The sequence below is a fragment of the Pyricularia oryzae genome, chromosome 7 (genome assembly GCF_000002495.2).
Source record: "Pyricularia oryzae 70-15 chromosome 7, whole genome shotgun sequence".
Classification (NCBI taxonomy): domain Eukaryota; kingdom Fungi; phylum Ascomycota; class Sordariomycetes; order Magnaporthales; family Pyriculariaceae; genus Pyricularia; species Pyricularia oryzae.
The window spans coordinates 2,055,289-2,077,687 of record NC_017854.1 but is presented as its reverse complement, the minus strand read 5'-3'; the positions used below and the strand labels follow the sequence as shown (position 1 = coordinate 2,077,687).

Sequence of the window (22,399 nt, the reverse complement as noted above, 5' to 3'; positions counted from 1 at the left end):
TTCACACAACTTACTATCCACCTACCCATACAAGTTGCTCATCCTCATCATCATCGAACAAGAAATGAAGCTGTTCACTTTCATCACCTGCCTCCTTGCAGCCATAGCTCTAGCCCAACCAATCCTGGAGGAAACAATGAGCAGCAGCAACAACGGCACATCAACGTCACACAGTGCTGTTTCCCTCGACAGCGTCGAGGAACCTCCCAAGAAGCAACCAAAATGTCCGGTTGATCCTTGCGATGGGGCCTGCAACTTTTGGGCTGTGCTTTTCACCTGGGGCGCCAGTTGTGGTGAGTTGCTTTGAAATGTTTCCGAGATTTCGTGTTCTTTTTGTGCAGGGACATTGTACTGAAACCTCTCTTGTGATCTAGTCATTTGCGGACTTCATCACCGCAATTGCTATAACTGAGATTTCTACACCAAGAAAATGTTTAGAGAGGTGGTTTAGAACATGGCGATGTGGACTTTTTGGATCTTTGCCAACCCTTACCTACACCATACTCGGGGATTTTGCTTGGGGATGAACACTGGACGAGCAAGCATGGATCCGCGGAAAGCTTGGTGGAACTGACCTGAATCGACCCCACACCCGAGCTATAGCTTTCCATCTTTTCCCATAATTGTCTAAATTGACGTCTGGTTCCCAGCAGCTCTACCGTAACCCCTCCCGTGGGCGCAACGAGCGCGCGTTCCGCTAAGCCACAGGCCCAACTTTGGGGTGCAAGGAACAACTGCCCTTGTGGCGTAGTGGTAGCGCGTCGCACTTGTAGCACCTCCGTCGTGATATATGCGAAGGTCCCTAGTTCAATCCTGGGCGGGGGCAGGTATTAGTTTTTGGTGGTGGAGCTCATCGCCTGGAACTCTTTTTGTAAGTGACCAAAACGGAATTCATGATGCTATGAGGAGGTTGCACTTAATCATTCATCACATACGACCATACCCACTGGAATATACGGGATCCCGTCCGCTCTCCCCTAGTCAAACCAGTGAGGGCCGAACTAGTACTCAGGTGGGTGACCACTGGGGAATCCTCGGTGTTGTATGTTTTTGTTTTTTTTGTCCTCGGAGGAGGTATTTATGTATGTATGTACATGTCTATGACGATTATGAATTGTTTTTGTTGCGCTGCTCCGTTTCTTAGTCAGATCATAATCGGGAATTCAAGTAGCCAGAGTTTTGCGCCGTATACTATCAACTTGCTTTGCTATGTTTGTCAAACAGTTGGCTTGATAAATAGAAAGTATACGAGCAAACATGTGGAGAACAAGCCTCCTTCCTGACATGATCGTCGGAGGTTTTCTTTCTTTCCATGGCGTGCTGGTAGAGCCTCGTGACATGTCGATCCGGAAGGCGCGTCAAAAGCGCGTTGGGGAATGATGGTCGGGTGTGGAAAAAGAAAAGCAAAAAAAGGCTTTAGTAGAACTTGAGCCGCGCCATGGTACTGTCAAGAGAAGAAATAATGCAAGTGTAGTCGTCTTTAACCCCCACGCTCCCCTCGGAGTGGCCCGAAAGAAACAACCGCGCGTTTCACCGAGCGACATTTGGCCCCCACGTCGAACGACTCCCCTCGAATCCTTTTTTTTTCCGGCTTGCCCGGATCTGCGCGACTGGGTTTCCAGCCTTGTCGTTTGGCAAGGCAGACCTCTTGTTCTCGACTTGTCACGCGGACTATCAAATTGGCACTCGGAAGCAGGCACAGAAGAAAAGTTTAAACCAAAAACATTAACAATCGATTGCAATCGTATTTACAGGCTATCCGACAAATGACGCCAATGGCCAAGAGGCGCATTTATAATGCCAGAGCCAAGAGATGGGAATGATACCAACCACAAAACATCCATCCCTCCCCCGAAAATAAGGAAATAAAAAGGATCGACCGATAAAATGAGCGGTATAGGTCTTTTTTGTGCAGAAAGTGAAAAATATGGGACATAGGAAAAAAGATTGGTTTAGTGAATCAACCACACCCCCAAAAAAGGCTTCTCGAAAGCCAATTCTCGTCATCATCAAGCGGGGTAAGACATCGTGTACCGTTCTTTTTGTTTGCCTGGTGCGCGCGTGCGCAATCAGGAAAGCCAAAGCGAAAAAAAACAGTTGCCATGGAGCAGGATACTCTAGACACGGAGGGCGGCGCGGAACTTGGCGCTGTTGCTCAGCTCGCGCTTGGTGACACCAAGGCCCTCGTACGACTGGATGCAGACTTCGATGGTGCCGCCGAGCTGGTTGGCCTGGGTCGTGAGGTCCGAGGCGCGGCTCTGGACGAGGTCGATGAGGCCAAAGGCAATAGTCTATCATTGCTCGATTAGTTTCCTGTCTTTCCACTTTTGGTTGGTCATTGCAAAAAAAGTCACTCACGTCGACAACGCTCTCAAGCTGGCGAAGGACAGCAGCCACAGGCTGTCCAATGATGGGCACGGTGTTGAAAAGGCCAGCCTTGCCGATCAGGATGTTGAGCAGGGCCTGGTGCACGCGGACAAACTCGCGGAATGCATTGAAGATGGCATCGGCATCGGCGCCGGCGGGGACGGGATTGGTGCCCTGCATCTGTGCAATGGCGGTAGTGGTGGTGGAGATGATGTCGGTGAAGCCAGCAATGATTTGCGGGAAAGGACCCTGGCCGATGACGATGAGAGGCCCGTTGAGGATGGTGATGGACTGGGCGGGAGCCTGGATGGCCTGCGACTTGGCGGTGAGCATCTGAATGTTTGAGATGATCTGGGCCGGGGTGAGGGCGGCCTGGACGACGTTGGAACCAACGGCCAGAGCGGCGACTGCGAGCTTGGTGATGGAGAACTGCATTTTGATGGTGTTTGGGCTTTTTGGTTTTTGAGGAAGGCTCAAGATGTTGAGAATGAAGCGATTGGATCGATTGATGTAGCTGAGAATGGGGAGCGAGAGGATGTTTCTGTGGATGGTGAGGAGAGGAGAAAAAAAGGGAGCATAAGAGGAGGATGTTGATGCCTTTTTATATACCAAGAGATGGCATCAACAACCAGGCCCCGATCCTCATACTCACTCAAGCTCTTCTGCTGTCCGAGTTCACGATCTCGGCACGGCATTCACACCCTCGTGTCCGTCCCTCGGCATGTTGATGTGGCGCAACCAGCTCGAGGACGATAACACCGACCAAACCATGGCAAAAACGCTCTTGGCATTTTCTCTGGTGTTTTGGCGCACCCACCTCTGATCGCACCATGGCAAGAACATGGTGAAGTCTCGGCTCAATTCACACTTGCTGACAATAAAAAAAAAGCCAATCGCCTCGTTGCGGCCTCGAGTGCCGCCATTGGCCAACCTTGACTGCGTGTTAGGAATGTGGCTTGGCTGGGCACTATGCGATGCAACACAGAGTATATCAAGGATGGAAGTATTAACATGGCTTGACGGTGAGGGCGATATCCTATCCAGGCAGCTGCGTGTGTGTGAGTGGGCATCGAGCTTGGTCCGCAAAGGGAATAGTCCAGGTAACGCCTCAACACCTTTACGATGAACCCTTTGACGACATTGGTCTCTTAGTTTGTCTCTCACTCTCTCTCTCTCTCTCTCTGCCTTTAGCATCACGTAAAAGAATTGACAAATACTAGCAGACAAGGTCATCACAATTTCTCGCCATCCCTACCCATGTTTGTCTCTTGCTCAGACCTCGGTTCACGGTGGTTTGCAGTCACTTTTTCCAAATGTTCCACGGCGTCAAACATCACAAGCTAACGGTTCAAGAGCGACCACTTAAACCACGCAGGACCCTTCTTGCTTATTCGCGAGGCGCGGGTGGCGCCGTCCCCGTGCTCTAGAAAAGAGCTTCCCCCCCCCCCCCCCCCCCCCCCCCCCCCCAAAAGGCCCGCACGTGTGCGCGGCAAACAAGCAACGACAAACCACAGGCGTGCGGAGCTTTGTCCGAAAGCCTCCCTCCCCTCCCAAAAACAAAAACAAAAAAAACAAAAAAAACAAAAAAAAAAATGCTGCATCCTGCCATCGTGTCGGAAATTATTAGCAAACCCATTATTGGGAGGGTTGATGGTTGTTGTGATGCCGATTATTGGAAGCTGGGACGAGGATCGTGGCGTCGTCAAATATAATCGCAGCCAAGATCGTCCTGCATGGGGGGGGGGGGGGGGGGGGGTCTGGAAGTAGACATGTTTCCTTTCGATGCATGGGTCTGGAACAGGTCCCCTCTCGATGCACGTCGTGCATATGTTGATCTCGGCCGAAATCTGCATCGATGTGCTTGGAGATCCAATCTCATTTCCCGGCAGGCACCAGTGGGCCCTTTTCACCCTTTTCAGCTCCATTGGCGCACCTCTTGACCTTTGACCTTTGACCTTTTGCATTTGACCTTTCGACGTTTAAAACTCATCCCTATGCCATCATAACGCTAGCGATTGGGGGCGAGATGGAGCTGGCTTCTCATTTGCTCGGCCCGACCCCCGCACTTCGAGAGAAATGGTTCGCCCGCTGGAAGGAAACAAAAAAAAAAAAAAAGAAAAGGTTGTTTGTTCTTAGCGCTCCCGATATGGCGCTTGTAGAAAACCCGGTTAGGAGGCTTTTGCACAGCGGGCGAGCAAAAGCAGCAGAGGTTGCAAGGATTGGCGCGGCGCCAAGGGCCGGAGCCTAAACTGTTTACGGCACTTTGCCCATGTGTGCTGCGATTAAAGGGGCAAGGTTGGGCTTGTTTCTTCCCTTTTTTGCTTTTGCATCTTGATGATTTCTCAGCCGCTCAGCTCGTGGTGAGAAATGTGATTGGGGCGTCTGTCATCTGGTTAATTTTAGCTTTTGCTTCCCGGTGACAGGTGAGACAAGGGTCCTTTTGTTTTTAGCGTACATACATCAATCGAGTCTTGATAGTGGCGGGGAGGGAAGCTAGCAATATCTTGACCACAGCTGTGCAGCAAGTATGTGTATTACGTGTCAGGTAAGCCGGGGGAGTCCAAAGTACCGAAGCTGTGCCGAGTAATATCTGCTTGCTTTTTGATGTTTTTTTTATTCTTCTTTTTGTCAAAAGCTACCTAGCTCGATAATATGTAGGTACCTAGGTACCTACCTATGTATACGAAAATGTGGATATATATGCCTTGTTTACATTCACAAGGACAAAGACACTGCCAAAAACTACCAGAATTGTACTCAAGGCCTCGGATCAGCTAGAGCCTTGCAAAGAATCCTTTCATCACCTTGCAAGGATTGACAAGGCGAATGGGCTACCAATCTTCCCTCGGCTCTGAGTTTTCCGACTGCGAGTACTCGTCAGGAGATGGAGGGTCTGAGAAGGATTCTGCGAGTGCTGATATATCGTGTAGAAAATGGCTTTGTTAGCCAAACAAGTTCGAAATGATGTACTAATTCTTTGGCGACGAGGATCTGGACAGCCCAGTCCTGGCAGACCTGAGACATGACAGGAAGCACAGGGGTTGATGTAAACGAATAAAAAGGGCGGGAGGGGTTGCTTACGGGAATTTAGAACTTTGTAAGCAGCGGTCCGGTGACCATCGAGCCGCTTCAGCTCCACCATACTTGCATGAAGGGCAGAAAGTAGTTCGCTGCATCGGACCCTCTCCGCAGCTGCCTGCTCGTCCTCGGAAGCCAGTGCAGTCACGTCTTCGTCGCTTAGATCGTAGACCATTTCCGGGGTGAAGAGTGAGGGTAGGAAATGGATGAGCTGGCGCTCGACAGCGAGGTCACTGACTTCATCGATGATCCTCTTTAGGGCGACCTGTCCATTATCAACAATTATTAGCACGCTTGGGCTGTGTGTCTGCAGGGTTCGTTCATAGGCGTTCCAAGTTCTTGCCTTGTAGTATGCTTCAGAGTAGTCGACCGCGAGCCCACTGGCTTGCTGCTCCATGTCGGGCTCAATGGTTTCCATTTTCGAAAGGAGCTCCACAAGCTCGACAAACGAAAAGTTTTCACGGTAACCTCCTCTCATCTGTGACAACTTTGAGTTGGAAGCGACAAATCTTTCCAAGTTCTTGCGTCGACGCTGGGCCTGGGCTTTTTGCACCATATCCGTCAGGTAGTGGTTATAGGTAATCGGATGGCCTTCGTAGTGCGGTGCCAGGAGCTCTGCAACCTTGACCTCAAGTTTTGTTCTCAGCGAGGCTATGCCCTGGTTGACGATGGCCGAAATCCCGTCGACGGTTTTTGGCAGGGCAACGTGGTCAAGGATAGACATGGCCGTCGTTGTCACGGCAGCGACCACCGAGTCGGTTGTATCCCTCACAATCGTCTTCCAGGGCTGGCACTGCTCCTTGAAAAGGTCTTGCACAATGATGGGGTTGAAGGTCCCTGGAAGCTCGCGACCCTTGCTCCGATCCATTAGTTCGATCACGCGCTCGATGTAGTCGGGCCGTGGGGTCGACCTCGATTTTGCAGGCTGTGAATCTCCCTCTACGCTTGGCACTGCACATTCCACGACATCTTCGGTCTTTCCGTCGCGGATCATAGTATCCCTAAAGTCCCGCAGTGAGGTCTGCACCACGGCCCTGATGCGCTTTGAGTAGCCCTCATCCGAATAGGCGTCCCCAAAGAAGGCACCGCTGTAGTTTCCCTCCATGGCGGCAGTCATGAGCTGACAGAATCTCTGACTTACCCCGAGAAGGTACCTGCGCTGCTTGGGTACTGTATCACGCGACTCCCCCAGCTTGAAGAGGGTCTCTTCGCACTCGCGGATGCGCTCTTCCATGTCCTCGCGGAGACTCGGGAGGTGGTGCATGATTTGCTTCCACAAGACGGCACTGAGACGTTTGCGAAGGGCGGCCACCCCAAGGCTCGACGAATCAACACTCCGCCAGGCGCCCTGGGAAAAGAATTCCCTTTCCACTTCGTCACGAGAGGGCACGCCATTCTTCGAGTTCAGCTCACGGTGACCCTGGTTCCGAAGGACGTGCCAGCCGAGCTCAAGGACGACGTCTTGGTTGCGTACAAGGTTTAAGTAGTTTCTTTCCGATTCCGAGCCCTCCTCGAGCTTGTCAGGCTTGGTGATGAGCCCGAGGGTACGAACTCTTTGGGGGTCCATCTTCCGCGCCAACTCCGTCACTTCCTGGTTGTTGAACTCGTTGCTTGCTGAAACAACAGCGAGTATGACGCTACGGGGTCGCGACATTGCTTTGCGCACCATGTTCCCAACTGTCTTAACGTCCTCGACCGACTGCTGGGAGCTACCAGCCCGGAACAGGCCAGGAAGGTCAACCATAGTCAAATGTGCTTGGTCTGGGCCGCTGATCTCGACGCGGAGTACGTCCGTGCTAAATCGCTTGGAAGTACCGAGGCCCGTTTCATCCTTGGCAGCCTCGATAACCTCATCCAGAGGAGTGTTGGGTGCAAGAGTGTCGCAAAATTCTCGCAGTCTGGCGGCATCTTCGGCGGTGCGCTCAGGGCCGGGCTTGATGGATACCTTGAACTTGTCGACGTGATCCCAGCGGAGGACCAGCTCGGTCACGAATCGGGTGCAAAGGCCATCCCTGGTGGGAAATGGGTGGCCCGAAATAGCCTCGAGCACCGAGCTCTTGCCGGCCGATTGGTCTCCACAGACGATGATCTCGGGAAGGTCGACCACTTGTCCGATGCCGTGGGAGCGGAGCTTGTCAATGATGTCAAAGAGCACCCGATGCTCTTTGGACTGGAGGTCAGTGTTGGATTGATGTGCCATGGAGACTGATGTGGGAATATGAAAGGCAGTGATTGTGTCGTGTATAGCAAGAGCAAATTGAATGCTTGGAAGAAAGAGGAGGAAACTAGAACGCGAACAACAATGTACTATTCTATTGTTTTTATGCAAACAAAAGAATGTATGGAAACTTTCTTGACCGTAGTAGCCCGTAACGTGGAAATTCTGCCTACCACCCAGATAGGTAGGTACCCGTAGGCATCCCGCCAAGAGTTGTTACTCTCAGAGCCTCGCATAGAGGCGGAGGGCCACAGATGGAGGGCCTCCCGCATCGCCAACATGATGCAGTGCGACCAACTCGATAACCCCATTGGCTTGAATCATCCATCGGCAACTTCTTTAAGACTGCTGCATAGCAGGTCGCTGTATGCATGCTTTGTTGGCCGCAATCATGATGGATGGCCAGTCAATCACGCCGTTTGTTTGCCGCCCAATTCTACTTGGCCACATAGGTACACACCAATTGGGAGTGTTTTGCACGCTCGAAAAAGCACTCCCAGTCACCTTTCTGGTCATCAACCAGTCAGACAAAGCGTCATCTTACTGGCTTGGGAACTTATCGTTCAGGCGTGAGGCCGCTTGTTTCGTGATTTTCTTGTTGGTTCAGAGCAAGCCTGTCTCGTCTCGGCGCAAAGATTTCGGCTTGGTCGGCGATGACACCCGACCGACAGACTGCCTTTCGTATGGTATGCAAACCGACACATTTTATTCCACAGTGATGGGGCCGAGAAGCACGGCTCGAGCCGGAAAGATTTTCTCGAAGAACTTTCCCGCGCCATGTGGATCTGTCACCACAACCCCCTAAAGATATTATCTGATCAAAGCAGGACTGAAATTTTTTTTGAGATCTAACTTAGAAATGAGTTCGATTTGGAATTGTGAGAGCTATGCAGAGGGCTTTCTACACGAATACGTGCTGCTGAGTATGGCCACGTCGGCACCACCAAAGCGCTTCTCGATCGGGGCGCCAACATCCACGCGGTTACTGCTTCTGGGGGAGCATCTCTTTTGTTTGCTGTATATCGTGGCTATATTTATGTCCCTGAAACACCAATTACCAGTATATACATCATACAAAGTCTCATTCGGTTAGGGCAAATCGACACACCCAGGACAAGGCCGCACCTGTATCTCAGGCGTCTTGAATAAGCTCCACGACTCAGACTTTGCTGGGTCGGCAAAGGGTCGGAGGGCGGCGAAGCGCATACTACAGAAAATAAGGGAAAAGGCCATGTCAGTCGAGCGTTGAAAAGAAAACAGTTAGGGGGAATAGAAAGAGACCACATACGTGTAGTTGCCCGGCGCGATCTGAGATCCATTGTGGCTCAGCTTCCCGAGCCAAAAGAATTGGCCGGCCGCGTGGCGGTCGCCGGCGGGCCGCGGGAGCGGCGTGACGAGGCTAGCATTGTGCTGTCCCGGGATGTAGTTGGCATCCTGCGTCCACTCGGCGACGGGGCCGATGTAGCCGCCCGTGCCGGGGACGAGGGGCCATGTCCAGCTGGTTTCGGTCCATCCAGCCTCGAAGATCTATGTTTGAGTTGCTATTATTCAGCTTCTATCCAGACTTTTTGCCATTTCTTGTGATCAAACGCGATAGAAAGAGGACAACTTACATCCCACCGCACTTGATCGGATCCGTACCGAAGGCTGGTGAAGATCTTGGGGAAGTCTTGGGTGGTGCGGCTGAGGTTGAACGTGTAGTAGGCCTTGTCTTTAATATCTACAAATCCCGTGCCCGACTTGGAAAAAGGGAAGCCCGTCGCCCAGATAGGGTTCATCTCGGCTTCGAGGTCAGATGCCATGCCTGGGGACGGCGAACACAGTTAGCACTGCGGGAGAGTTGATGTTTGGTGGTCGATACGCAAGAAAGGAAACTTACCAAGGTACGGAACAGACAGCTGCTCGCCGTTGCTGCCAGAGATCAAAACCTTGCCGTTGTAAGTAGGCAGCGCTTTTGCGTTCCATCCCTTGCTGGATGGATTGGCGAATGTTACACTAAAGATTGACATTGTTAGTGAATGAGCTCCACAATAGCGAGAATCAACAGACGCAAGCATACGTGATGATCTTTTCCTCCCCAGCCTGTAGCACAAAAGGTTCAGGCACCTGGGCGTCCACCTCCATGGCAAGGGGGCTGATCTCGGTAAACTTTTTCACCTGGCCCTGGGCATTAAACATCTCAAAGCCCCCAGCTGCAGACATGGACACGGTATATGTCACGGTGGAGCTACCACCATTTCGCACCACCATCTTCTGCTCCCCCTTGAAGTTGGCAGTATCCTTGAGAGCCAGGGGCTCCGAGTCAACCACCGTGTCGTACTTGACGACCTTGTAGGCATTGACCAGTCCATTACCCACCTGCGCCACGCTCGCCGCCATGCCAAAGTCTGTCTCGCTGCCGTCGGACCAGGGCAGCGCCACGCCGCTTGTGATTATCCTCCTGCGCACCTGGGCTGCGAACCCAGTCGGTCGACTCGACCTATCCCCGCCGCCATGGACGCCAATGTAGAGGGCCGCCGTGGCCGCGACGTAGGGGGTCGCCATGCTGGTGCCGCTCATCTGCAGATAGCCGCCGTTGAGGTACGTGCTGAAGATGAGCCCGCCGGGCGCGGCGATCTCGGGCTTCGGGGTCAGGTCGTACAGTGGGCCCCACGAGGTGAAGATGCTGGGGCGGCCTCCGGACGGGTTTGGCATGCCCACGGGGGATTCGGGGTCGAGCGTGAAGCTGGCAGTTACGTTGCCTCCGGCCTGCACGGCTTCGATGATGGCTTTGCCTGTCTCGGCGGTCACCAATCCCATGGTCTGTTTGGCGTCGTCGGTGGCCGGATCGAGAAGTGGGTCGTCGTTGTTGTATATCATGACATATTGAGCACCTAGGGCGCCGAGATGGCCAAGCTTAACTGCAAACTTGCAGGTTCCACGGCGGATGAGGGGGATTGTGTTTGTAAGATTCCGCGTGCCAGTGGGGTACGGTTGGCATCCGTCTGCAGGATCGCTGGTGTTGAAGTTCATTGGGATCACGGGCCAGTCGCGGATCGTAGATGGCCAGTATTTAGGAGCTCCGATATATCCTGAAACAACACTCTTCTTGGTTCCATCCGCTGCGTGAAAGTCAAGAGCAAAGCCGGCCGATGCACTCGAGTTGGCATCGACAGAAGCCACGGCAATCACGTTGCGGCCCGAAGCCCCGTCTCCGATCCAGAATAAGCCTCGGTCACCTCTGTTGTCGGCAGACATGGTGACCACGGTTCCTTGCTCCACGATTCGAGATGCCACCTCGGCCCAGGCAATATCTGCAAAGCCACCGCCGGCCGGGGTCGAAATGCTGATGGTGATGACGTCCATTCCGTCGTCATAGGCCCGCAGCAGGGCTTCGACGAGTGTCTCCACGTCGGTCACGTCCAGTGTGCCCATTACCTTGTAGGCAAAGATGGTAGCGTTGGGGGCTACACCGGTCCAAGCCTTGCCTGCACCGGCGACAATCCCGGCGACGTGAGTTCCATGGCCTCTCTGGTCGTCTGGATCGGCATCGGGCTTCTTCGGGTCCGACGGGTATGCTCCATTGCCCACAAAATCCCAGCCTCCGGCAACCTTGAAGCCAGGGCCAAAGCCACCACCGAGCTTCCGTGGGAGTTAATTTCTGGTCCACATCGAGAATAATGATGCAACAACATAAGGTAGGTATACATACTGCAGGGTGTCTGTACGCAACACCAGTGTCAATGAAGCCGACCTTGACACCTTGGCCAAGGATACCGGCTGCGTGAAGCCTGTCGACCCCGGTGGCTGAGTAGACGTCATACTTGATGGCGGCGGCATCGTCGGGGAAGAACTCACCCGGCGCGGCCTCCTCAAGCGCGACGATCTCGTTCCGCCACACGCGCGCGACGTTTGGCAGCGCCGCGAGGCCCTTGACGTCGAGACCATCAGCGACCTCCACACTGGCTCCTTGGAAGATGGGGCTGTCGAATGAGCTGCGGACCGCGATGCCTTCGAGCGAGGTGAGAGATGCCTCTACATCGCGAGCGGCGAGTTCGCTCTAGAAACGACGACTTTGGTTAGCGGGCTCTCGTTTATTCGGCTGGCAAGGATAAGTTCGGCTAGAAGGACTTTGAAGAAGCAGAGAGACGACTTCTTGGCGCGTACCGTTTTATATTCGACAATATACTGGTTTGCTGTCCTTGCGGCTGCCTGTTCCACAATTTCATCGCGGCGGCTCAGCGCATACACACCGCAAAGGTGGATGGCTGTGGTTAGGATTGCCGAGGATCGCATCTTCTTGACATGCAGCAGCGAAATATCGCTGGAGGTGAAGAGAGCTGGATTGAAGACCGATGCATGGCTCTTGAAGGACGGATATACCAGTCACAGTTATGTGATGTGGAACTTTGTTTCTTCTTTTTTTGTTGATGAACACTTCCAAGGCATGGGAGATGGGGACGCTTTGGGAAGGTGACATTGCAGGAACGAGGTTTTGTGCCAAGCTTCAATGTCAAGGATGTCAAGTGCGCGGGCAGACAGCATGATCTGCGATTTTAATCCGCAAATACGAGCCACGTCGAGAAACGAGCCTTGACAATGGGATCTTCAGGACGGAATGAATGCGCCAAGTCCGGGGAAATAGGGAGGATAAATACACTGATTGTTCAGCCAGTCCTGTAGAGCCTTCTGCAAAGCTTTTGGAAGGAAGCATGGTGATTGCGTTCACGATGGAATATTTGGGGCCCATTTTAAATCCCACCCCTTTTACAGCAGGGCACCGACTTACGGTACACTACTGTACATAAATACTACAATACGAGCAAATTCATGCACTTTCCCCATGCTTTCTACCTGCCGATAGCTTATATTGTAATTATGCTATTACTACGCCTAGAATAACTAGGGAGATGTCAGAGTGATTATACAGGTGGGATGGGATATTATGTTCACCTTGACCGCAGTCTTGGGTGGCCTGAAGTGTAAATAGCTGCCGTTCCAATTGCGGAACCGGAGTACGCTACAAGCTCCTATGCTGGGGGCAACGGGGGTAGGTGAACTCGGCCTGCATGCTCCGTCGCCCAGCGTCGCCGATGCAACCGGTCGAGTACCGCACTGCAGTCGGTGTGGTCAACTATTTATTTTGGGCATATCCAGCACCAGAATAGGGTCTAGAACGTGCAAGTTCCTATTGGCTGACTTGTCTGGCTTTGGTAGGAAGGAGCTACACCTGTTGTTCGTTCTCCAGCTTCTTTGCTATTTCCGTTTGCAAAATTTGCTCTGCAAAACAGATTTTTCCATTCCTTGTGCTACCATTCTTTTCGCCCAGTGGTTTGTCCCGTGCCTCACTACAACTTCTCCATCAATATCCCTCCCAAGCCTAGATGCTAATCCAACTCCCGATTTTATGTTGTGGTACTGTTTATCAAAAAGCCGCTAAAACACAGCCAATTACCTGCCAATTTGCTTGACACCCTGAATGCATTCTTCAACTCCTATCAAGACCTGCCGGGCGGAGAAGAGAAAGAAAGAAAATTACATCCGCCGAGCATAAGCTTACATTGCAGTCCTGAGGTTACCTTGTCGAGACAAAAACATGCCAAGCTTCCAATGGCAAGGGATAGCACTGCGTTGCATCGCATATGATGGACAGTGAACCGCTGCACGACAAACGACTCGATGATGCCGTGTGGCGAAAGGGGTTGTGGGGAGATGAAGGGGAGCAACGATATATATGATGGACAGGTAGTTGGTTTGGTTTAGACCCGCATCTCGCCCTTTTCCCCAGAGCAGCCACGGTTCTCTCTGGGGTGCGCATACAAAGTACGACTCCTTCTGTTTTCGCCACCAAGGGTCAAGCCGCGATGGCTCCCACTATGTTCAGAAAGCTTGGTGTCCTTGCTACCGTCTTCTTAGACCTGAGTCAAGGTGAGATGGTGAAAAGTCCATACTTGGTCAGTTGTCGTTTGAGAAACTTGTTCTAACGGCAGTAATGAGGAGCAAAGTCGTCTCGGCGAGTTCAGTATCTGGTTCTGCGATCAAGCGAGAAGCGCCGCTCTTTGAATGGGAGGCTGTCCACCTTGGACGATCGAGGCTCGACGCTCTCGAAGCCACCGACAAGGCCAAGCGTGCAAGTGGCTCGGGGGACTGCAAAGTCTATCCGGGAGATGTCGATTATCCAAGCCAGGAGGCTTGGGATCAGTTAGACTCCATTACGGGTGGTGCTTTGATCAAGACTGTACCCCTGGCTGCCGCTTGCGATCCTGAATGGCCGCAGTATGACCCAGTCGAGTGCCAAAGGATTGGGGACGCGTGGATGAATCCCAACCTACAGTAGGTCCATTGAGTTCAGCCCCTATAGCCGACAGTGGCAGATCTTTTTTTGTCTCGCAAGCTAACTGTGCCGACTACTGGCAGCGTCTCACATCCAACCTCGCCCATCTGGCCACTCTACCAAGGCCTCACCTGCCTACCGACTGAACGCAGCATCGGGAATGACAATTGCACCCTCGGCGGGTATGCCTCATACTCGGTCAACGTCAGCAGCGTGGAGCACATTCAGCTGGCTATGAAATTTGCGCGCGACACCAACGTGCGTTTCGTGATCAAGAACACGGGGCACGACTTTGCTGCAAAGTCTATGGGGGCGGGTGCCTTGTCCATCTGGACGCACAACCTGGATGATATTGTTTTTATCAAGGACTACGACTATGGTGATTATCAGGGGCCGGCCTTCAAGCTCGGTGCTGGCGTCATGGTGTACCAGATCTACGAAGCAGCCGAGAAGGAGGGGGTTTCGGTAGTTGGTGGGCTGTGCTGGGTAAGTTTTCTCACTTTTGTCTTGTATTTCCAGGAAACATGTCGATACTTGAACAAAAGCTGAACCGACCTACTCTTGTAGACCGTCGGAGTCGCAGGTGGCTACACCGCTGGAGGTGGACACTCCATGTTGACCAGCATGTACGGGATGGGAGCAGACCAGGTGCTCTCCATGGAGGTGGTCCTACCCAACGGCACATTCACCACCGCCAGCCAGACCCAAAATCCCGAGCTTTTCTGGGCCCTCCGTGGTGGCGGCGGAGGTACCTTTGGCGTGGTGACATCCATCATTGTCGTCGCCCATCCAAAACTGACCACGACCACAATGACCCTTGCCCTCTCCACCGGCCCAGATCTCCCACGCGACACCTTTTGGGCCGGCATCAAAGCCTTCATGTCACACTATGTCACCTTGGCCGACGCAGGAACCATGAGCTACTTCTTCATGACCAAAGACCCAACCACCGCCGTCACCTCCTTCATCCTCCAACCCCTCTGGGGCGCCAACCACACCCGCGCCCAGCTCGAAGCCCTCGTCGAGCCGTGGCTCGCCGACCTCGCCGACCTCAACATCACCGCGACGCCCAACATCACCGAGTTCCCCAGCGTCCACACGGCCTGGGTGGCAAACTTCCCGCTCGACGAAGTCGCCCGCCCCGACGGCCACGCCGGGTCGCGGCTCCTCCCGCGCGCCAACTTTGCCGACGCGGACAAGCTCGACGCCACCGCGGCGGCGGTGCGGCACGCCGTCGAGTCGGGCGCCTTTTTGGTCGGCTACAACATCAAGGTCGGCGGCGCGTCCGTCGCCGGCCCCAACGCCGTCAACCCGGCCTACCGCGCCGCGTACGGCTTTTTTATTCTGGGAACCAGCTGGGCGGGCGAGGGGGACGAGTTCTGGGAGGCCAACGCCCGCGCCAGCGAGGTGCTCACGACGGATTGGGTTCAGGGTCTGAGGGACGCCAGTCCCGGGTCCGGGGCGTATCTCAGCGAGAGCGACATCAACGAGCCGGACTGGCAGGATTCGTTTTGGGGTGAGAATTATGGGAGGCTGCTGAAGCTGAAGAAGGAGCTGGATCCGGATGGGCTGTTCTACGTCCCGCAGGGCGTTGGATCCGAGGAGTGGACTGTCACGGGCCAGAGGGAGTGGGTTCCTACGCAGAACGGGAGGCTTTGTCGAGTGTGATGTTTTGCTTCAGGGGGGTAGGGGGGTATGATACAAAGAGTACGGGCTGTGTTGGCTTTCTGGCTTGGACGGTTTTTCATCAAGGCCGGCTGTTCATATTTGGTTGCAGCTTTCGCTAGGGCTACAGTCTCAGCAGTGGTACCAAATTCAACCTCCAATCATTCACGAACATCACCTCTTCCCTTCTCCATGTCCGGATGAGGGACCCTTCGGGGCAAGCCCATAGACTCGTAGTGTCTGCAAAGAGACAGCCCCAGCCTGCTCATCTTGACATCCTGATCCCATGAAGCAAACAAATCACCGACATGATTGCCACGGGGGTGCTCATTCACGGCTTCCAGACCCTTTTTGTCGAGAATGTCCATCGCAAACGAGATGGCCTCCAATTCCGTTTCAACCCTCCCGGCATTCGCCAGGCCGTTCAAAGACCACTCCCTCGTATCTTTGAGGAACTGCAGCATGAGGGCGAAGGTCCTGGCCTCGTCCTTGCGGATCAGCTCCCGCAGCTCGTCCACTTTGGCCTGTTCCTCACGGCTCAGTGCCTCGCGACCCTGGCAACTCTGCGCGACGAGCCGGTTCAGCTTGGACAGAGCCTCCTCCCGATCCTGCATTTCCTTGACGGTCCAGGTTTCGATTTTCGCCAGAGCATGGGTGCGAGTGGTTGCGGTTTCGAGGTCGAACTGTTCGAGCCACTCCTTGCAAAGTGCGGTTTGTCTCATGCCCACCGCTTTGAGCTCCTCGAGGGTGGGCTCGTCGAAAATACCGCCTGCCCCGAAATCATTGGTAGTGCTCATCTTGCTCGGGTTGCCTTGTGATCTTGGAATCCTGCACGATTGGTCAGTTTCTGTGCTGTATTTCTTGGTCAGTTTGGCTCTCTGCTTGAGCAAAAAGTATCCCCTCTCGGTGAAGTCTGATACTTTTAAGCACCCATGAGAATGTGTGACTAACAGCCATATTAGCGCAATCATGTTGTGTTTTTCATTCAAAACGCAACGGCAAAAGAGTGAGACTACAAAACAACAGGGTGACTTTTCGAGATGAATGCATATTCAGAGAAATGATTCCTATCCTGAAAAGAGAGAGAATACACAAATTCCATTGAGAATAGTCACACTCCTGAAGAAAAAAATAAAACATCCAGCTTGGCTTCTGTCAGTGACCGAGCTTTCTCCCATATACTTAGACAGACAGCTGCGGCGAGCCCGAAAAGTAGACAGTCAAGGGCTTGTCGGCCAAGGTGAGGCCGTGGGCCGTCTTCTTGAGCTCACCGTGGGCCTGGCACTCCGTGTCATAGTACTTCATGTCTTCCTCGCTGGCAAACTCGCTCTTGGCCACGATGGTGTAGCCCTGCGCCCTGGCATCGTCGGCTGCCGCGCCTGCGCAGAGGGACAGGATGTATGGCTTGCCATCCTGAAACGAGGAATAAAAGCCTCTTGTCAACAATCAAGCTCTATGGTTGTGTAGTTGGGCAAAAGTGAGGAAACATGTCCATATCATGTGCCTTACCTTGGACTGAGTCTTGGCCAACTGCTCGTAAGCCGCCAGGAGCTTCTGCTGGTCCTCCGGGTTGGGCAGCTTGAACATGGTGACGCGGTGAACTCTTGTGCCAGACATTTTGGATGGTGGGTATGAAGATAGTCTCTTGATGGATTGAAGGTGTAGATTGACTTGTTTGAGTGCAAAGTTGCTTGGTCTTGGCAGAGTCGACACCAAAGACTTGAGAATGAACTGCGGGGCGGTGCGGTTGAGGGGCATGGGAATGAGCGCAGAAGAAGGCCGCGCTAATGTACCCCGGTTGCGGTGGTTGTTCTACTTAAAAGGCCTGTGGACAGTGAAAAGGATGATGGAAGCGGGCGGGAAGAAGACCTGGAGACCGGCCATTTCGGACGGACATTCGGGGTGGAGAAGCAAATCCAACTGCCAGCTGGTCGGCATTCTTGAATGCACCTACATACAGTACACCACCTAGACTACCTTACCTAGAACTAAACCTAGGCCTTGTAACACCAGATTTAGGCAAGGCACCGGGAGAAGTCATCATCTGAAGAAAGGATAATCTCAGCGCATCAATCTCTGTCCAGTGATCAGATCGAGCACGATGAACCCTAGCCAAGCTATGAACCAAAATTGACTTTTGCTACTGGTTATTGTGGCAGACAGATTGAACCAGGTTCGTTGAGCGGACCTGACGTCGCCGAGCACCGGGAAGCTCCAGCCCTCCTGCAGGCAATCTTCGCATGCAGGAATGAGCCCCTTTGGATATCCTGTCCCATGTTGCGACGCAGAGCTCGGTTCCGATTTACAAACACTCCGTAGGCAGTCCTGGCTGATAGCGTGGCTGCAGATAGATGGCTGCAAAATTGCGTAGGCTGTTGATACCGAGTATTCCTGCCACGCAAGGTTGCTGATTGTTGAGGCACGCCCCACAGGGCCCAAAGAAAAGGTGGGGGAGGGGTCACTGTTTTTGCTGGCCGGTGCCTGCCCGACAACGGAGAAACTGCCATTGGCTATTTCTGTCCAATTTCAGTTGTTGCTTTTTACTTTGTAGCTGCTGGAGATTGAGGCGTTCAACAGCGCAAAAGGTACACAATCCTGCCCGCCTGGACTCGGCGGAGTTTCTTCGTTCCACCCATCGGATCGTGCTAGTAGATATCGCCGATGCGAGACTATATTCCTCTCACCCGACACTTCGAGGAAGGCTGCTTTGCATCAACATAATGAATGGAAAGAACTTATAATTTCCATTTTAAATGAGGTTGCTTCTATGTTTTTGACATTCCCTGGCCGGAATTGACAAGGTTGGATATGCCCAAATGGAGGCGGCTTGCTGCAGATTGATCAACTCTATGCTCAAGTGTCTGATTCTTTCTGGGCTTCGAGCAGCCAAATGGTGGCCGACAGCTTGGGACGTGGAATGAGCCCAAGACTGTGAGTGTAGGCCCTGAAGTCCCAGGTCCATGTAGTCACACCCGAGTTTCAAACCAGGACGCATCATGGCATCAGCGCAACCGGCGTACACACCCGAGTCGGCGCGTAAATGCAGCCCATCTCGGCTCGGGTGATGTCAGGGCATCGTAGTTTCCGATCATCGCCTTCTTATGCAAAAGAACAAGAGTAAACCCACCACCCTTCACTCATCCTCGTCAGGTGCGCACATCTGATCGATGATCCTCCTAGCCTTGTCCATCTCACCCGCCTTCAACCCGTGCGCCGCCAAGAACTTGTCCGCGGAGCCCCAGCCGTCCTTCATGAACTTGTCATAGTCGATGGCGCCGTCGCCATCCTCGTCCACATCCTCGTCGTCGGGCTGCGGCGCGCATATCTCGTCAATGATCCGGTGCGCCTTGGCCATGTCGCCCGGCTGAAGCTTGAAGGCGGCCATGAACTCTTGCACGCTGCCCCAGCCCTCAACCATGAATTTGTCGTAGTCTGTGACTGGGCCTGATGCGTCGTTGCTTGCCATAGTTGACGTGAGGCTTTTTAATATATTTTTCTTCTGTGTTTATTACTGCTTTGAACTGACTTGCGAGACGGCGATTCCTCTGGCTTGGAATTCCCAGTAACGCAGTAATTGGAAAATGTGATGTTGTTTTTGAGAGGTTGAAATATTTCTCATTTTTCCAGCCTGAATCTGACCCAATCATGAAATCTCTGAATCCGGAAGTTGAAGCTGTACATTGTTGGGTGGGCAATGGCGTTACGTAAGGCAGAGTGGATCAAACAGCTCGACGTCGTAAACGCGCATGTCCTACTTAGGTAGTTAACATCAGGTTGCGAATTCCAGAGTTGTTTAGTGCAGCCGCTGGAGACAGAGTCAACAAAATACGTAGGAGACATTAGCACTGAGAACGTTGTATTGGCTATAAACCCTATTACTGTACTGTGAGGTTGATTGTTTAAGAAGGTCCCCTAGCGACCCAACAACATATTAGACTAGCTAGGTACATCAGTTGCTCACAGGACAAGATCACCCCTCAGAAGTCCTTGATATACCTCCTCCAGAGACATGCTTTCCTTGCGATCCACCGACCAGATCCACTCATGTTGGAGAACATCACCATTGCCGCTCGGTGCCGACCATTTCCCAAAGACATGCAACTCAGGCGTATATTGCCCTGATAGCCTTTTTTCTGCATCTGATTCTCGCCCTCCTCCGCTCTTCAGATCGATGCCCGAAAGACGAATTTCGAATTTGACATCAGATTGATCCGGCTGGGTGCCATGCACAGCGATGCCGCTTATTGACTTTACAAAGTCACGCCGCTCTTCCGAGTCTACAGGCGTGAGCTTGGCAAGCTTGAACGCAAACTCCTCTGCTTCGTCGGCCATAACGCGCGGGACAGCACCTGCAATCCACAGCATCACCTCCCTGAAGTTGGGGTAAAATTCTGCTGGTGGGAACAAGGTGCGCAAGACATTGGATGGCGGTGGCTCGTCTTCTGGGGCGTCTGCGTCATCAGAGGGCGGCAAAAGCCTAACGGTGTAACTCGTGAGAAGATTCGGATAAAGGATCGTTGTTCCGCTGATCAGCACCCGCGCTTTAGGGGTCATCGTCAGCTCTAGCTGAAATTCCCGAGGGGTAGTGAGAGAGCTCAAAAGAGCCTCCGAGGACGACGCGTGACGTGCAGAGGAGCTCGAGATTGTGATGGACGGCTCAGTCAGCGTGTAGGATGCATGCGGGTAGCCGGCAGATTGAAGGACTACAGTGAGATCCGACATAAAGCGAGTGGCGTTTCCAACGGAATTCTCGTACTCCAAGTATGCCATGACTCCCTTGATCAAGGCGTACGGCTGTCCAAGGCGTGATCGCCGCAGATGCGGAGGACCAGGTTGTGATCGCATACGCATGTTTAGACGGTGTGCATGAGATAGGAGCAGGCTCAGCGCACTACTGACAGTCTCAGCAAGAACGTCCTCCGAAGACCTGTCGCTGCCTGTGCTTGCCGCCGGTTCATTCTCGCCAAGTGTGACCAGACTGAACACAGCTTTGGTACTCTTGTCCATCTCGACCACAACTGTAGAACCATCAAGACGCACGTTGTGAGCCAAAAGAGTGCGGGCCTCCCGGTTGATCTCATGCCATAGCTCTTGATGGAAAATGGTGTTTCTTGCCTCTAGAACACGAGCTTCGAGTGGCGCGTCAGGGGGAGTTGGGCTCGGCAGGGCAGAGCGGCCAACTATTGTCTGATCCCTCTCAATCGATACACGTACCCGTTGGCTCTGTGCTACACTGGCCGCGGCGAGATCAACAGAGCCGTCAGCTTTTCGTCGCATAGGAGCCAGGTTCTTCTTTTGAAACTCAGGGGTCGCTAAGCCACCATACATCTAGTTAGCAAAATTTCTCGGTTTATGATTTTGATGCCATTCGGGAGATGATTGGTTTCCGTACACTCTGAAAAGCCAAATCTGACGCCCAAGGTTTGTTTTTCATACGGCAGGCGACATACGGACCAGCCCTTCTCACTGACGCCAAGAACCTCTGCCCAGTATGCAGTTTCAAGCGAAATTTCTTTTTGGAGCCGGGTTGCAGCCACCATAACGGAGTCGACAGTCTTGTCAACTTCAATAAGCTTCCAACCCGTAGCCATTGTCTTGCCGTCAAGTATCCTAGCGGCGTTCACCTGGGGAGCAGCTAGCTTGTCGGCACCCAATGTACCAATTAACTTGAGAGAGGCAATGTGAGGAGATATGGTTGTCTTGGCCGTCGTGGGGTTTTCTTTGGACATCAGCAGGGACACCAAGTCTTGGGTCATCATAGCGCTTTGGTGAGCAATTCTGAGAAGAACGAAAATACGTTAGTGTTCGTTATTTGCCTTCCGAACAAGATGTACTCTGGTAGGCATACTCAATGTTCTTCAGCACTTCGTCTCGAGCCTTTCTCAATGCCTCAGTTGTCATGGTTTGATTGTCTCCTTCTTCGTCCGAGTCGCTGGCCGCATCGATTTCCATTTCGGCGCTCGGCTCTACGGGCGTGGTGCCTGTCTTGCGAGCTTCGATCTGGGCCCGGAGGTCATCGGCATTGAGACTCCTAAAGCCGCCTGGTCCGGCGTTGGCCCGCGCGATGAACTCGCCCATTGTCTTGGGCTTCTTGTCGCCGGTTGGCCATGGCCGCAGAGAGAATGGTGAAGGTGGAGGCATCGCGACCTTGCGAATATCCTCCGCCAAGCCTACCGAGTTCTGTGTAACTAGTTGTATCCAGGTCAATCAAATGTCTGAGTGGCTTTGTGCAATCGCATTTGAGAGGATTAAGCTTGGACTCGGCGCGACGCGCTGGCAGGTCGTTGATCCTTGCCGATCTTTAACGGCTATGAATGGGCCTGGCTGGTGGCTTGTGGCTTGTATAGTGGGTATGGTCTGATAACGATAACAACCCGAAGTTGAGACAATAGTTATGATTTCGCATAGCTCCAGCACAACCCCGCCATAACGAGCCTCAATTCCTCATTTTGCTGAATTCATTCGATTGAAATGCCATTGGCTGATGCAATTGAGTATCAGATATGAAATTCATAGCTTGGATACGGCATATTGACGATACTTTGTTGCTACTATCAGACATATACTGTAAAATAAAAAAATGTTCAATTACCATGACGCGGTGACTTTTTGTCCGGAGCTCTGACGTACGGGCATTGAGGGGCATTCAGGAAACCCACTGTGGAATAGGTTTCGTCATCAGCATCTCCATCAATGGAAGGCTCACCCCTCCAGTCCAGGTATAGTTTCATAGAAAAATTCATCATGGCCGCAATGAA

The 22,399-nt window shown here is 52.9% G+C and overlaps 9 protein-coding genes and 2 non-coding genes across 11 annotated transcripts; 4 read left to right on the top strand and 7 right to left on the bottom strand.

Annotated features, from left to right (window-relative positions):
- Window positions 1–55: 55 nt before the first annotated feature.
- Window positions 56–412, top strand: MGG_18005 (uncharacterized protein; the record flags this gene model as incomplete). The annotated part of the gene is made up of 2 exons (XM_003721092.1): window positions 56–293; window positions 375–412. Exons 1-2 carry the CDS (start codon window positions 65–67, stop codon window positions 410–412), a joined length of 267 nt encoding a protein of 88 aa, XP_003721140.1. The 5' UTR covers window positions 56–64.
- Window positions 413–736: 324 nt separating this feature from the next.
- Window positions 737–826, top strand: MGG_20302. Its single transcript has one exon. It is a non-coding gene; the product is annotated as a tRNA-Thr (tRNA).
- Window positions 827–933: 107 nt separating this feature from the next.
- Window positions 934–1,049, top strand: MGG_20362. Its single transcript, XR_001729817.1, has one exon. It is a non-coding gene; the product is annotated as a 5S ribosomal RNA (ribosomal RNA).
- Window positions 1,050–2,117: 1,068 nt separating this feature from the next.
- On the bottom strand, window positions 2,118–2,802 carry MGG_02647 (UVI-1; the record flags this gene model as incomplete). Its single annotated transcript, XM_003721091.1, has 2 exons — window positions 2,118–2,291; window positions 2,359–2,802. The coding sequence occupies 2 exons, from the start codon at window positions 2,800–2,802 to the stop codon at window positions 2,118–2,120; spliced, it is 618 nt and encodes a 205-aa protein (XP_003721139.1).
- A 2,161-nt stretch (window positions 2,803–4,963) lies between these two features.
- Window positions 4,964–7,784, bottom strand: MGG_02648 (interferon-induced GTP-binding protein Mx). The gene is made up of 3 exons (XM_003721090.1): window positions 5,789–7,784; window positions 5,449–5,710; window positions 4,964–5,281 (listed from the first exon to the last, which is right to left on the bottom strand). Exons 1-3 carry the CDS (start codon window positions 7,643–7,645, stop codon window positions 5,199–5,201), a joined length of 2,202 nt encoding a protein of 733 aa, XP_003721138.1. The 5' UTR covers window positions 7,646–7,784; the 3' UTR covers window positions 4,964–5,198.
- Window positions 7,785–8,449: 665 nt separating this feature from the next.
- MGG_02649 (uncharacterized protein) lies at window positions 8,450–12,072 on the bottom strand. Its single transcript, XM_003721089.1, has 7 exons — window positions 11,810–12,072; window positions 11,355–11,702; window positions 9,723–11,284; window positions 9,543–9,658; window positions 9,277–9,467; window positions 8,952–9,190; window positions 8,450–8,870 (listed from the first exon to the last, which is right to left on the bottom strand). Exons 1-7 carry the CDS (start codon window positions 11,936–11,938, stop codon window positions 8,753–8,755), a joined length of 2,703 nt encoding a protein of 900 aa, XP_003721137.1. The 5' UTR covers window positions 11,939–12,072; the 3' UTR covers window positions 8,450–8,752.
- Window positions 12,073–13,385: 1,313 nt separating this feature from the next.
- On the top strand, window positions 13,386–15,644 carry MGG_02650 (FAD binding domain-containing protein; the record flags this gene model as incomplete). The annotated part of the gene is made up of 4 exons (XM_003721088.1): window positions 13,386–13,570; window positions 13,648–13,975; window positions 14,060–14,462; window positions 14,544–15,644. The coding sequence occupies exons 1-4, from the start codon at window positions 13,507–13,509 to the stop codon at window positions 15,642–15,644; spliced, it is 1,896 nt and encodes a 631-aa protein (XP_003721136.1). The 5' UTR covers window positions 13,386–13,506.
- Window positions 15,645–15,695: 51 nt separating this feature from the next.
- Window positions 15,696–16,547, bottom strand: MGG_18004 (uncharacterized protein). Its single transcript, XM_003721087.1, has one exon. The coding sequence runs from the start codon at window positions 16,436–16,438 to the stop codon at window positions 15,803–15,805; it is 636 nt and encodes a 211-aa protein (XP_003721135.1). The 5' UTR covers window positions 16,439–16,547; the 3' UTR covers window positions 15,696–15,802.
- A 36-nt stretch (window positions 16,548–16,583) lies between these two features.
- MGG_02651 (uncharacterized protein) lies at window positions 16,584–17,524 on the bottom strand. Its single transcript, XM_003721086.1, has 2 exons — window positions 17,151–17,524; window positions 16,584–17,054 (listed from the first exon to the last, which is right to left on the bottom strand). Exons 1-2 carry the CDS (start codon window positions 17,397–17,399, stop codon window positions 16,824–16,826), a joined length of 480 nt encoding a protein of 159 aa, XP_003721134.1. The 5' UTR covers window positions 17,400–17,524; the 3' UTR covers window positions 16,584–16,823.
- Window positions 17,525–18,362: 838 nt separating this feature from the next.
- MGG_12637 (uncharacterized protein) lies at window positions 18,363–19,276 on the bottom strand. Its single transcript, XM_003721085.1, has one exon. The coding sequence runs from the start codon at window positions 19,105–19,107 to the stop codon at window positions 18,775–18,777; it is 333 nt and encodes a 110-aa protein (XP_003721133.1). The 5' UTR covers window positions 19,108–19,276; the 3' UTR covers window positions 18,363–18,774.
- Window positions 19,277–19,482: 206 nt separating this feature from the next.
- MGG_12636 (uncharacterized protein) lies at window positions 19,483–22,218 on the bottom strand. The gene is made up of 3 exons (XM_003721084.1): window positions 21,490–22,218; window positions 21,034–21,419; window positions 19,483–20,953 (listed from the first exon to the last, which is right to left on the bottom strand). Exons 1-3 carry the CDS (start codon window positions 21,780–21,782, stop codon window positions 19,599–19,601), a joined length of 2,034 nt encoding a protein of 677 aa, XP_003721132.1. The 5' UTR covers window positions 21,783–22,218; the 3' UTR covers window positions 19,483–19,598.
- Window positions 22,219–22,399: the final 181 nt, after the last annotated feature.